This window comes from Schistocerca gregaria, chromosome 11 (genome assembly GCF_023897955.1).
Source record: "Schistocerca gregaria isolate iqSchGreg1 chromosome 11, iqSchGreg1.2, whole genome shotgun sequence".
NCBI lineage: Eukaryota > Metazoa > Arthropoda > Insecta > Orthoptera > Acrididae > Schistocerca > Schistocerca gregaria.
This window is the reverse complement of record NC_064930.1, coordinates 140,889,449-140,903,539: the sequence shown is the minus strand read 5'-3', so window position 1 is coordinate 140,903,539 and position 14,091 is coordinate 140,889,449. Positions and strand designations below refer to the sequence as shown.

The 14,091-nt window shown below is 46.1% G+C and overlaps 1 protein-coding gene across 49 annotated transcripts in view; it reads right to left on the bottom strand.

Moving 5' to 3' along the window:
• Positions 1-14,091, bottom strand: part of LOC126295245 (basement membrane-specific heparan sulfate proteoglycan core protein) — a 1,297,357-nt gene that overhangs the window by 306,805 nt on the left and 976,461 nt on the right. For 32 of the 49 annotated variants that reach the window (XM_049987617.1, XM_049987624.1, XM_049987622.1 and 29 more), the window contains one exon: positions 1,991-2,188. The exons of the other annotated variants lie outside the window; for them this stretch is intronic. In XM_049987617.1, the coding sequence (XP_049843574.1) occupies positions 1,991-2,188 (198 nt within the window). The remainder of the gene's footprint in view (positions 1-1,990; positions 2,189-14,091) is intronic. 49 annotated transcript variants of the gene reach the window in all.

The following is a 14,091-nucleotide window of genomic DNA, read 5'->3' as shown; positions in this document are numbered from 1 at the left end:
CCTTCTGAAAATCTAGAAATAAAGAATCAATCTGAAATTCCTCATCAACAGCACTCAACATTTCGTGTGAGTAAAGAGCTAGTTGCATTTCACACGAATGATGTTTTCTACATCCGTGCCGGCTGTGTGCCAACAGACCGTTCTCCTCTAGGTAAATCGAAATATTCGAACACAATATACATTTTGAAATCCTGCCGCATATCGACGTTAATGATACGGGCCCGTAATTTAGTGTATTACTCCTACTACCTTTCTCGAATATCAGTGTGACTTGTGCAACTTTGCAGTCTTCGTGTACGGATCCTTTGTCACGCGAGTAGGTGTTGCAACAGGTGGACCGACTGGTATAAAAGGAGTCGGGGAGTACTGTGTTGGCAGCAGCAAAACAAGAACAGCCGAATGGGTCGGTTTGGATAACTCAGTCACTTTGAATGTGGACTATCATTGGTTGTCATCTGAGTGACAAATGCACCAGGGACATTTCAGCCATTCTAAAGCTGCCCAAGTCATCTGTCACTGATTAAGACTGAAGAAACACTAAGGTATAGCCACAGCTAAACCGAGCTCGAGTAGACTTCACTTAGTGACGGACAGGAACTGTCAAGCACTCTAGAGGGTGTTTGTAAAAAATTGAAATCGGTGAAAAGAATCCCTCGTGAGCTCCAAAGTGCTACGGCAGTTCAGCTGGCGAAATCACTGGTGCGTAGGGTGTTAAAAAGAACAGGTTACGATCATCGAGCAGCTCCTTATAACTCACATTTCTGTACTCGATGCTAAGTGACACTATATACAGTGTAAAGAGCGACGTCACTCGAGAGTGGCCGACTCGAAATGAACGACCGGGGGAGATGTATCGTGCTATAGCCTGTGGCAAACTGATGGAATGGTTTCGGTTTGACAAATGGCTGGAGAGTGTTACTCGCCTTCATCTATAGTGTCAGCAGTGAAGCGCAAAGGAGGTGACGTTACAGTACGAGATCGGTGGAGGTAGTTGTCAAAATCTTGAGGAAATAACATTTGACTCGAGAGACTCGATAATAAACTCTTATCTACCATCTTTTCAATAGCATTTCTACTTCACTACCGAACATTTCCAAACACATCTTCATCACCAGGGCTTAAGCTGGAGATTGAAGGGCCATCACTGCAATGTCAGTACAGCAAACACGAGTATCTATAAATTTTGCTGATTTCTGGTGTATATCTGATATCACAGTGAGATAAATTCCGAGCATTATTCACAATATTAAACGTGACTGCAGGAGAGTAGTGTGGTCTGATAAGTCACGATTTTACTTTTCAAGCGACGTGACGTGTCGAGTGCACGGACTGGACAGCGAGGCGTTTAACCTGCAGTCAGTGGAGGGTGCAGTTCCGGCTGGAGGGCGTTCTGTAATGTTTTAGAGATGTTTTCTGTATCAGGACTTGGGCCCATTCATTCAGTTTATGGCGGGATGTTTACTTCAACAGTTTTGGAAACCGAATCTTGCCATTCTTTCTACGTCTTCACGATCTCCCACATTCCGAGATGGCAGCCGCTCTGATCAGAGTGCTGCAAGTATACATTCCTGACTTGACTAACACTAAGGAACCTTATCTCACCTCAGCTCCTCACTAATTCACCTAGGCATCCCGTCATAATATGTGTCTGGGGCTAAGTGTAAAAGCAGGTGAGACGTACCAGTCATTATACCCCAAATTCTGTACCTGTACACGACCCGATCTTCAATCGGTAGCTCCAGCTAGACACAGCATACCTGAAGAAACTTTTCGATTCTTGTCCTTGTCTAAATGAGGGCATTATCAAAAATAGAGGTGGTGTTACACAGTATTAGTGTGATGGCTGTCGAAGAGTGGCCACTTTTTTTTCAGTGTGCTTATGTAAGAGGCAAACACGTCACTGGTTTCTCCAGCTCCACGTGACCGTAGAGGATCTGCTAAAATGTTGGAGACCAGGGTTCGGGGACAGGGGGCCATCTCGCTGACCTACCTGCAGTGAAGCCGGTAACAGTTCCATCTTCCACGGTAGGGTGCGGCGACGTCACGTCGTTATCGCAGTCCAACTCGTCCAGACCGCGCGGGCAGTCCGCGCGACCGTCGCAGACCAGCTCTATCGGAATACAGCTGCCGTCGGAGCAGGTGAAGTCGGTTCCCGGGCACGGAGCGACTTCTTCGGGTGGGAGCGTGGCTGGGTGAGCGAGGTAGGGTGCGGGGCGATGTTAGCTTTAGTCAGACACCAGATACAGCCGAAGGCAAGCTCGCAGTGAGGGCATTATGTCTGCTGATTGTATAAGGTGACTGAAGATGGGACAACTTCTGGTGTGGAACTGGTAGAAACCGTCCATCAGTATGGGGATCGACAGCCTTTTCAATACAGCACAACATTAAGTTACTCCTGCAGATAAAGAAAGGTGAGTGTACATTGTGGCTGTTGGGAGTGTCTAACATGACTGTAACTTTACAGGTGGAGATGGCAACACAGCATCCCAGTGGATTTGCATGTGCAGCTTATCCCCATCTTCCAGACTCTCGAGAAATGTCAAATCATTGGTGACATCATTAAGGAACAGCAGCAACCTTACTTAAATCTCTCTCTCTGTGTGTGTGTGTGTGTGTGTGTGTGTGTGTGTGTGATTTCCTCCGAAGCCCCTGGATCGATTTCAACCAAATTTAGCACAGAAACAGCAAGCCTAGCGAGTATCATCACTATGGGGATAGAAATGGGCAAAAGCATGTTTCTTCCAGCCCCAGTAACACAAGCTATGAAACTTCCTGGCAGATTAAAACTGTGTGCCGGACCGACATTCGAACTCGGGACCTTTGCCTTTCGTGGGCAAGTGCTCTACCAACTGAGCTACGTAAGCACGACTCACGCCCCGTCCTCACAGCTTTACTTCTGCCAGTACCTCGTCTCCTACCTTCCAAACTTTACCGAAGCTCTCCTGCAAAGTACTGGCAGAAGTAAGGCTGTGAGGACGGGGCGTGAGTCGTGCTTGGGTAGAGTTGGTAGAGCACTTCCCTGCAAAAAGCAAAGGTCCCGAGTTCGAGTCTCGGTCCGGCACACAGTTTTAATCTGCCAGGAAGTTTCATATCAGCGCACGCTCCGCTGCAGAATGAAAATCTCATTCTGGGAACATATGCTATGTTTGACGACAGCTGTGTTGTACGGATCTGCCTTGCTATGCAATCCCATGGCAGGGGCAACAAACAGTTTTACAGCCCCCGACGTGTAGGCTTCCCTGCACGACAGGTGAGTTGTGGTAGTAGAATCGGCCTGTTTTGCGAGGGCTAGATATGCTGAGAGGTAAGGCTGGGGGCAGCATTGACATGAGAATAGGTAGGATGGACAGAGAGAAGGAGCAGAGAAGATGGATCGGTAGAGAGGGAGGATGACGCAGGGATGAAGAGATGCATAGGGAGAGAGGTGGAAGGATAATATGGGCAGAGCAGGTAATGGACAGAGAGATGGATACAGAGAAAGAGGGTCGAGGAGTTGGCGGGCAGAGGAGACAGACGGGCAGAGAGAGACGGAGAAGATGGGTAGAGAGTGGGGAGGTTACAGGAAGAGGAGGAGATTGGCAGGCACCGGAAAGGAGATGAGCAGTGAGGGGGAGGAAGGGGAGAGGCAGGAAGCATGTGGAAGGGGCAGAGGGGTAGTTAGCAGGTGTAAAAAGAAGAGATGGAGAAGGAGAGACACAGAAAGAGTGACAAGGCAAGGGGGATGGGGCAGGAAGATAAGAGAGGGGCACAGAAGTTGATCAGAGTGAGAGAGAGAAAGAGTGAGGGAGGAGATGAAGAGACAGAGTAGATGGGCAGACAGAGTACACAGGATGAGGTGAACTGAGAGACTGGGGGAGAAGCAGGTGGATGCAGGAGAGAGGGGAAGGGGAGACGTGTTTAGCACAGATGCCAAACACGGGCACAGGCAAAGCCGTGGGGGAAAGGTGGGTATTTTAATAAAAAGCAGTCCAGATAGCAATACATTTTTATTTTTTAATTCTGGTTACCAGTTTCGGCCCGGAGACCATCCTCAGACCGAGGATCCAGACGATGTGACGAGCTGGTATATAGAGCGACGTGTGCTACCGAGTGGTGTCTGACATAAATGAACAGTTCGTCACAGGTACCGGTTGTTGTTATACAGCAACCCGACGCACCGGCTCTTCGCATCGTACGGAGCCTCGGTCTGACAATGGTCTTACAGGCCAAAACAGATAGCCAGAGTGAAAAATAGAATTTTTTCGCTACGTGTACCACTTTTTATTAAACTTGGATCGCTGGCACGGTGGTCACGTGAGCATTGTACCAACTGATAGCAAAGACAGTAGTTACGTGACTGCCGATGATGTGGTCACAGGACACGGGTGCGGAAACAAGAGTAGGCACAGGTCCTTGCAGGAGGACTCCATCACCAGAAGATCATAGGATTGTTCAGCTGGCTCACGAGTAGCATCACTGTGGGGCTATAAACTCCTAGCTCCGATAGGAGCAAAGGTCCGCACAAAAGCTTGTTTTTCCAGCCCCAGCTGAATCGGCAGATGACAACAGCTGAAATCTGGGTAGAGGTTACAGGCAGACTGTCACCGTGAACCACCGGGAAGAGATTACTGGAAACTGGGTTAAGCTCACCAGTTGCCAAGAGTCATTTATTGACAATACGATACCACAGGCAGCAGAGTCAATCGGTTACTGCACGGCATTCTGTGGTGTTCAGCACGTCTCAATTCTGCCCTCGGCTGTCGGATCGATGCCAACGCATCTGTAGACGACCTGGTCAAAGGTCACAGAGAGTAGTTACTCTTAATATCTGTACCTCTCCCAATCCTTGAATCACAGTGTGGGGAGGTAACGGATATGACAACAGGACTGATTTGATAATCACTGAAGGGAGGCCGAATGCTCACCAGTATTCGAGAATATTAGACCCTGTTGTCGTACCCTCGACTTCTGGGACAGCAAATGGCATATTCCAGCGAAACCCCACCTTGCAGCTGACACCAAAAATTCCTCAAGAAATGTACAGACCCCCGACTGGCCTACGTTTATTCAGAGAGTTTATTCTGATTTGAGGTCACGTATCCCACTCTGGCTTTATCATCATGTTGTTTTGCTTCATATTGTATTTTAGGGACACACGTCCGCCTCCATAGCCCAGCGGTAGGGTTACCGCCTACCACACAAGAGGGGCCAGGTTCGATTCCCGGCAGGGGACTGGGTGCCGTTTGTCCATTTTCATCACCGATGACACACAAGTCGCCGAAGTGGGGTCAACTAAAATGACTTGCAATACAGCGGCTGAACCCCGAAGGGGATAACCCGGCCCATACGTGCCGTACGATCATTTCATTTTAATTTTTAGGGACACATTTTGTACCATACTTAATTATATAGTAAAAGAGTTATAGATGTTTGTTAAAGAGTATATTAATTGTCAAACACAGTATTGCTGCTCGTAGGACGGTTGTATTTTGTTTGAAATGTAGTAGTAATTTCAGGAAATAAAGGTGTGACTCGACAAAACTAACAAAAATTCAAAATTTGTCTCGTGTTCCCCAGATCTCGATTGCAAAGTGGCAATTGCGGCCTAGCAATTTTTTATTAAATAAATAAGAAAGTAGCTTCCTTCCGCAGACACAGTACCCCCACTAACGATTAGGCATAGCATTTCAAAAGAGAGCAGCGCAGAAACAGCAGCATCGCAGTAACGACAACACCGCAGACGACACAGACAGAGGCTCAGCGTGGCAGTCAAAGCAGCGTGACCGGCAACCGCAGAGACACCTAGCGGCAGCCCCTGGCCCGGTCTCGTGTGGGCGGGACTCGGCAGACACCACAGAGAGAAAGCGAACTGTGAGCCCAGCCGTCCAGAAGTCGACCGAAATGCTGCCCGAGGGACTATTTCTTCTCATCCTGCCTTCGCAGTGACATCAACAAATACTACATCACCATTTTCTTGCATCATATTTTCAGGTTACCACTTCAGACATGTGAAAAGTTATGCCCTTGCTGTGTAGTACCATCTAATCGCTGAGGGTACACTCGCCAGACAAAATATTAATCGCATCTCTAAAAGAGCAAAATTTGGAGCACTGTAGATTGTATTGAACTGGTACCAGCCGATGTTGTGACTCTCCAATACTGACATAAGTCAGGGCAGAGAAGTAATTCCTATGCGCGCCTGTCAGTCGTACGGTACCAGCACGGTAAGGCAGGTCGAATTAAGTACATGGTAGAAAGGAGCTATCGTGTTCGGATGTGTTGAAAATAGTATTGCGTATAAAGTCACCAGGTTTTTTGGTGTATCGGTGTGAAATCGCTGACGTGTCTACAAGGAATGGTGCACAATTTGCAGTTGTAACTTGGCATAATAAAAGTGGTCGTAAAAATATCCCAACTGACAGGGATCAGAGACGAGAGTCCACATCTTGACAGTGACAGTTTGTTTCAAACCTGGCAGTAAATGCTGCTGTTAGTGAATGCAGGTCCATCTTGACAAGTTTCTGGGTGAGCATTGTGAACACTTGACATGTTTCTGGGTGAGTATTGTGAACAGAACTCTGTGCAAAAGATGTCTGTAGTTGGATGTCTCACAAAAGGCCGTTGCTCAAAGTGGTACATAAAGCTGTACATCTCCTACGGGCCAAACAGCACAGAAACTGGATAGTGTGAGGCATGTCTGAAAAATAAGTACCATTTTGGAAACAAACTCATAAAAACTTTTTTTTTTTCAAACCAATTTTTTTTTAATACTTAAACAATTTTTCTACATAGTTGTCACCATTGTTCAGACATCTGTTGTAGCAGGAAATCAATTTCTCTATGCCCTCTACACAGAAAAATGCCACCAGTGAAGACAGTCATTGCCAAACACTGGTTTTTGCTTCATCATCACTGTCAAAGCGCCTTCCTCCTAAATCCCACTTCAAGTTTGAGAAGCACATGTGGTAGTCAGAATGTGCGAGACTGGGACTGTACGGTAGCCGATCAAAATGCCCCCAATAGTGACACCGGCAGAATGGAGACACGCGTTGTCGTGAAGCGACACGGTGTCTCCACTGAGTATTCCACGTCTTCTGTTTTGAATTGTGCACCAAAGTTTTTACATTGTTTCACAGTATTGTATCGAGGAACGGAACTCGACAAGCGAAAATGATGCACAAAATGGTGTTCAACAGTGGCTGTCTTCACTGGTGGGATTTTTCTATGAAGAGGGCATAGCACAACTATGACAAATGTCTAAACAACAATGGCAACTATGTTTAAGAAATGTTCTTTCTTGTAAAAATAAATTTTGATTTGAGGAAAGTCTTTCTCCAAAATGTTACTTTTTCGGACATTCCTCGCAACTGATTGGAGGCATTTAGAGTGTACCGACAAATTGCAATGTTGCATTTTTCTAACGGTGCGATATGCCGAGTGGACCAACAGCCCAATGACGCGTTTAACTCTCAGTACGCAGAGGGAGCAGTTGTGGCCGTACGTGTTTTTGTGTTGTTTTGCGTGGTTTTCCATACTGTGACCTGGGCCCACTCATTCACTTTGCAGTGCTTATGAATCAGGATGTTTATATAAGCATTTGCAATGAGGAAGTGATGCCCTTTCTTCAACATCTTACTGATGAGTACACTGTGGACACCTTGTCTTCCAAGGAGACAACCAGCAAGTTCCCAGAGACGCAACCGTACGTTCCCAGTCTGACCGACTATTGCACCTCGACTCGTCTGATCTTAACCCTCGTGGAAAATGTCTGGGGCTATTTGGGACAGAAGATGCAATATAGCAATAGACATCCCCGCAGTCTGGTAATTCTACAGTGTCTGACCATCAATAAGAAGCTTCAGTGACATACACCATGTCCGAAGAGACTCTACGACCCTCTACTTCATCAAATTGAAGCCGTCGTCAAGTCAATACGATAAACTACATGGTATTAGTGTCACGTCTCACAGCAGTTACTAGTTTTTTGTCCGGTGTGCTTATAAAGTAACCTCCATAACGGGAAGCATTTTAAGCATTAACGGCAGCATACGACTCAAAATTCTGGACGGCAAGTGCGTTCCAGCAGTTTACACAGCCACAACACGGCCACCAGAAAAAACAAAAGAAATAGCACAGCTATTGACAAGAACAAAAAAAATTCAAAGCTTGACACTGAAAACAGCTAGCAATAAACACAGTAATATTATTATAAACAAACATATATTCTATCTTAACATAGTAGGGCTGAACGTACAACTTACCTCAGCAGTAGAAAGGACAGGCTGGACACGTACACGAGTAGACAAGAGTAAAGCGTGTGGAAAAGCTTATGACAAAAGTGCGACCACAACCGAAGCATGCGGGTGAGCACTCAGAAAAGACAATACAGTGTGACGTACCAATTTCCGCACACTGGCGACCACCGGAGAGTGGCAAGCACAGAGGCAACAGTGGCAAGTGACCGGGGACGTTACGTTCAGCTACGAGACACAGCACATCGACACACAGATATTTACAATTTCCACAATGTCGGGCAGTACAAACTGGTTTAAGGGTGCATCCCACATTTATAATAAGTGAATGCTCTTTAGATGCCCTTCACTTCCTTAACAATGAGGAGATTCTACTGCATACGTCACTCGTAAATACACTTCTGTGCAAAACTTAAGCGCAAAAGTAACTTTCCCGCAATGTGTCAGTGCCGAGTAACACTGCTGGATGAAACTTGAACTGTACACAAAAAGAACTGTTACAGTATAATATTAAATTTAATTCCATTACCAAACATTGGTTTTTCAATTGTACAACATTCCTTATAAGTTGGAGACAAATAAAAAGAAAAAGGTTATTGAATTTCTGCTTTCTGCAGAGCTATTACACCCTGTAAATAACCAGGCAGCATGGCAGATACAGATCAGTTGAGAATTTTCTCTTCTTTAAAACAAATTAATCCCCACAGCTACACATACTGGGAAGGCGTACACTTGTTTGACACCCAAAGAAAACAAACTGAATACTCATTAGTGCCAGAAAAAGAAAACTAATAGTCACCAACTGAGTACTATGTGAAATGCTTTAAGTGATAAGAAGGATGTTTTCCACTGTGGAGACGGGAAAAGAAAAAGGGGAAAACTACTCCAAGAATATTTGTGGACACAACACAGAGATTGAAGATACCCACTGATTTTTTTGGAACAATTTAAAAAAAATCAATTTTAGAAGATATTATGGCAACACAATATGAACAGCAGAAAAGAAAGAAATCCACATGTAAGTCTGGAGGGCCACAGAGGTATAAACCACAAACAGAAAAAGCCAGCGTCCGTTCTTGAGGACATTAATGTTCCATTTGCTAGATTTCCCACATAAGTTTGTTGTCCAGAGACATCTTATAGGAAACAAAATTAAGAAAGAAGAGAGAGGGAAAGAGTTACAAGAGAGGTTTTACAAACAAACAAAACCTACAAAGACGCATTTATCTTATACTGAGTGACACACTGTTTTATCTACAATACAACCCCAGAAATTGAAAATGGCATAGCAGGAAAGTTGATCAAAAGATTCTGACACAAAAAACCATACGCTATAAGATGCGGATGACATTTCCAGATGCTTAAAAAGATGTCATTACAACAAATTTTCCGTAATTCTATTTTAAGCTCTCTAAAAAAAATGTTAACAGAGCAGCCTTTTGAGGCAGGTATTTACACCATTGGCAATTCTTCTATTACGATCTAAGGCACACTTCTGAACCTAACATTTCATCTCCTGATATTGGAGAGATCTTTGGAGGCTATCAGTTTGTTTTAAAAATGTGAACAAGATCATCAAGCCAAACTGTTTATCGGAAACTGCACAATAGTCAGGTCGTGATGCCGGATTGTGCAGTCACATTCAACACGTATTATGGAGCTTATACAGCAGAAGTGTTGACTTACTTGCTTTACATGGCACTAAGGCTGACACCTGATAGCAATCTTCCTCCTTTGTTTCTGGAGTTGTTCTCGTGTTTTTGAGTACCTACTGGTTCTCCGCACATGCTAGCAAAATAATGATTGGGCCAAGACCAGAGAATCACCAAATTTGATTCTCTGATATTAAACTCCGACAATACAATTTCACTTCCTCCAACTCAACAATCTGCTATACTTGGATTCTGAGAAAACAATCTGGCAATGTTTGATTCTGACATTACAACTTAGCGGCTTCCAAGTGTGGCATTACCGTTTTGCAGTCTCCAACTCCATAATTACAGTTTTGCTTCCTCCAGTACTGACATTACAAATTCACTGCCTACAGCGCCAATACTACAATTTCACTGCCTCTGACATTACAGTTTCCTTGCCTCTTATTCCAACATTTTAATTTTGCAGTCTCCAACACTGAAACTGCAATTTTGCTTCCTCCAACTTTGACAATGTAATTTTGTTTCCTCCAGCTCCGACATTGCAATTTTGCTTTCTCTGATTTGATATCGCAATTCTGTTTCCTCTGACTCCCACACTTCATTTTCGCTTCCTCTGTCTCTGACACTGCAATTCCACATCCTCCAACTCTGAAACTGCAATTTCACTTCTTCCAACTTTAATGTTACAATTTTGCTTCCTCCGACACTGCAATTTTGTTTCCTCTGACTCTGACACTACAATTTTGCTGCCTCCAACTAGCAAACTACAAATTTGCAGTTTCCAATTCAGTTACTGCAGTTTTGTATCTCGTAACTCAGAAGTATCATTTTGTAATCTCTGAGTCTGACATAATAATTTTGTGCTCTCTGAAAATGACATTACAATTTCATAACCTCCAGCTCTGAAACAAACTGTTTTGTGTCCTGTATGTCAAAATAGCTCACAGCCTCCAACTCCGATTAAACACACGAACAGACTCCTATTCCGACAACATAAACGGGCAGTCACTGACACTGTCCAATCCCTAGTCTTCGGGCAGAGCCCGAGCGGGAGGCTAGGTGACCTAGGTGGGGGAGCTCCCCGTCCGTGTGCTGTGTCCGGCCTCTGGCAAAGGGGCGGGGGCTACGTACCTGTGTACCTGTTCGGTTTGCAGCAGGTGGGGGGCGGCAGCAGGCAGGTGCGGTGGCACACGTGGACGACGCAGCCCAGAGTCGTGACGCACTGCCAGTTGACGGGCGGCACGGGGTGGCAGGGCGGCGGGGGCGGTGCGGCCGGCACCCACGACCCTCCCAGCAGCAGCTCTGTCCCACAGGCAGTCAGGGCGGCTAGCGGCGTGGCGAGCGGTGGGCGGCAGAACCGAACCGGCACGGCGGGGGAGGGGGGGGGGGGGGGTCTGAGCTCACTGACGCCACGTACTCGGCTGTGTGACCAGTTTGTAATGAAGTTCCAATGGCACAGTGTTTCTGCCCCTCTGCAGATTTAAACTGAGCTACACTGCCGGACACTTAAATTTCGGCACCAGCAAGTTCAGAAAATGACAAAATTATACTTATTGTGTACAAAGTATGGCAGGAAGGAGACTTAAAATCTGAGGGTATAGAAGGTGCGGCATATACTAAGTCCAGCCACTTTAATGAGACCACCTCTTACACTCGACATCGACACATGATAATCACTCGTAGACGGCATTGGAGGGTATGTACAGTGTGACGAGGGGACGCAGTGTTGTCGTCATCGTAATGAGGGGACTGAGTGACTTATCTACCACAAAAATGGCACGATCGTAGGCTTTCGAGCCGTGCGTGGAAGCAGTTCCAAAACTGCTAAGTTAGTGTGCTGCTGTAGTTAAAGCAAGCCACACGTGGCAAAATTGCGCACCCAAAACTAGTGCCGAGGCAACTGCGATACGTCACGGGCCACACACGATGGGCAAACGGCAGCTGCGGAGGTGTGTACTGGCAAAGACATATGCAACTGATGAGCAACTGACTGTCCAGATGAACGGAGGGGATATTGAGTGTGTCCGCAATGACTGTTGAGTGGCTGTTGCTACTTTCAGGACTACGCACCAGGTGCATGGTTTGTGTTTGTCAGCAACAAAGGCTGGAATTTGCACGCCAGTACCACAACTGGATATCTACCGAATCATATTGCATCCTCTATCTGACAGATGACCATAGGTGCAACAATTGTCAGAACGGTCCGGGCTGGGGAATATTTTCACGGCATTCTCTGGGTGACTTCATCTTCCTACAAGAGATAATGAATCAACACGAGTATGCACCTATCCTTGGGGACCGTCCCCACCCTCACATGCGGTTTGTTTTTCCTCAGCAAGACGGCACCTACCGGCAGGTCAATGCGACGTGTCACCGCTCCCAGCGTACGTGCCTCGTTCGAAGGGCACCGGGGTCAGTTTACTGTACTCTTCTGACTTTCAGTCTCACCAGCTTTAAACCTAACCAAGAATCTGTGAGACCACCTCAATTGGACTGCTCGCGCCACGGGTCCTCGGCCGAGAAACCTAGTGCAGATGAACGCAGTAATGGAGTCTCAGTACCTTCCAGAACCTCAGTGACACTCTTCCTGCAATCCAGCACTGCAGAAGGTGGTTATTCAGGATTTTGACAGGTGCTAACATTAATGTGTGTGGACCGTGTAGTAGACAGAACAGCCTCCTAAGACAGACACGGGTTCGTCATTCCGTGCTGCTTCAGCTCTTACGCCAGACTTCACGAACCGCACAGTGGCTTGCGAGTGGCAGCATGCTTCTGGTGAATACGATGGCCACCCTAGGGTGATGTAGTTCAGGATAGCAGGGCAACGTGCGATCTCATGTTATCTTGTCGAACGATAATGCCATGAAGTTATGGCACAGCCACCAGCCCTAACACATCAGAAATGTGACAGCTGCTGTCCAAATTAACAGCTGTGTGAAGCACATGTGATTGTGTTGTGTACCACCCCACACCATCACGCCACATTCCAGGCCTGTACGATGATTTGTGACTAAGGCAGTCTGGCAGTATCTCTTCTCCTCAGAGTCTCAGTACACAGATAAATACAAGGTGCACATGAAGTCCAGGAACACTTTCAATTATTCATTCCACAAGAACAAAACATTGTACCGATATCATACATATATCATTGTGAAGAGAAACCCTTTAAGTTTTTTTTTCCATGCACATCACCATTTGCCAATAGTCAGTTCCAGTTGCAAACATGGTGAGTTCAGATACAGAGTGAGTTTTCTGCATGTTGGAGCTCAGCAAAAACAAGTGTGCTACAGCTGTTCAACGAATGTTTAGAACCGAGTATGTTAATAAGTTACCAACAAGGAAGGCCATTTACCACTGACACAGCAAATTCGTTACAACAGATTGCTCGTGCCTGGCAAAGAGAAGCGGATGTCCCAATGTGAGTGAAGTGAATGAGGAGCGCGTACGAGACACACTTGTAAGGAGTCAAAGAAATTGGTGTGCTCTGCATCCCGTGAACTCGAAATGGCTCCAACGACAGTGTGGAAAGTCCTGCGACAGAAGCTGTCTGTGAAACCACTCAAGTTGGAGCTAGAGCAAGAGCTCAATGATGGCGACAAAAACAAGCATTTTGAGTTTTGTTCGCAGTTGCAACAACTGAATACGTACGGGGACGGCATTGTGGATCACTTAATTTTTAGCTACGACGTCACTTTTCACACGAACGGGAAAGTGAACAGGCATAACTGTCGAATCTGGAGTGCGGAGCATCCACACGAATGCATTGAATTTGATCGTGATTCCCCAAAGGCAAATGTTTTTCGTGCCTCGCCACGTTGAAAACTGTACGGGCAGTTCTTCTTTGCCGAGAGGACTGTCACTGGATATTCCTACTCAGACATGTTCATCTTTCAGCAAGATGGGGCTCCACCCCATTTTCATCACGAAGTTTGTGGATACCTGAAGACGGGGCTGCCACGTCGACGGATCAGCCGTGCTACACAAGGGGACAACTGTTTCACGAAATGGCCTCCCCGATAACTCTGTGTGACTTTTTTCTGTGGGGACACATTAAACATCTGGTGTATGTACTGCCTCTACCACTCGATGTAGCAGAGTTCTGGGAAAGAATACAGGAAGTGACTGCCACAGTCGACAATGCCACGCTGGGACAGGTACGGCAAGAATTCCATTACCGTATTGACGTCTGCCGGGTTACTCGTGGT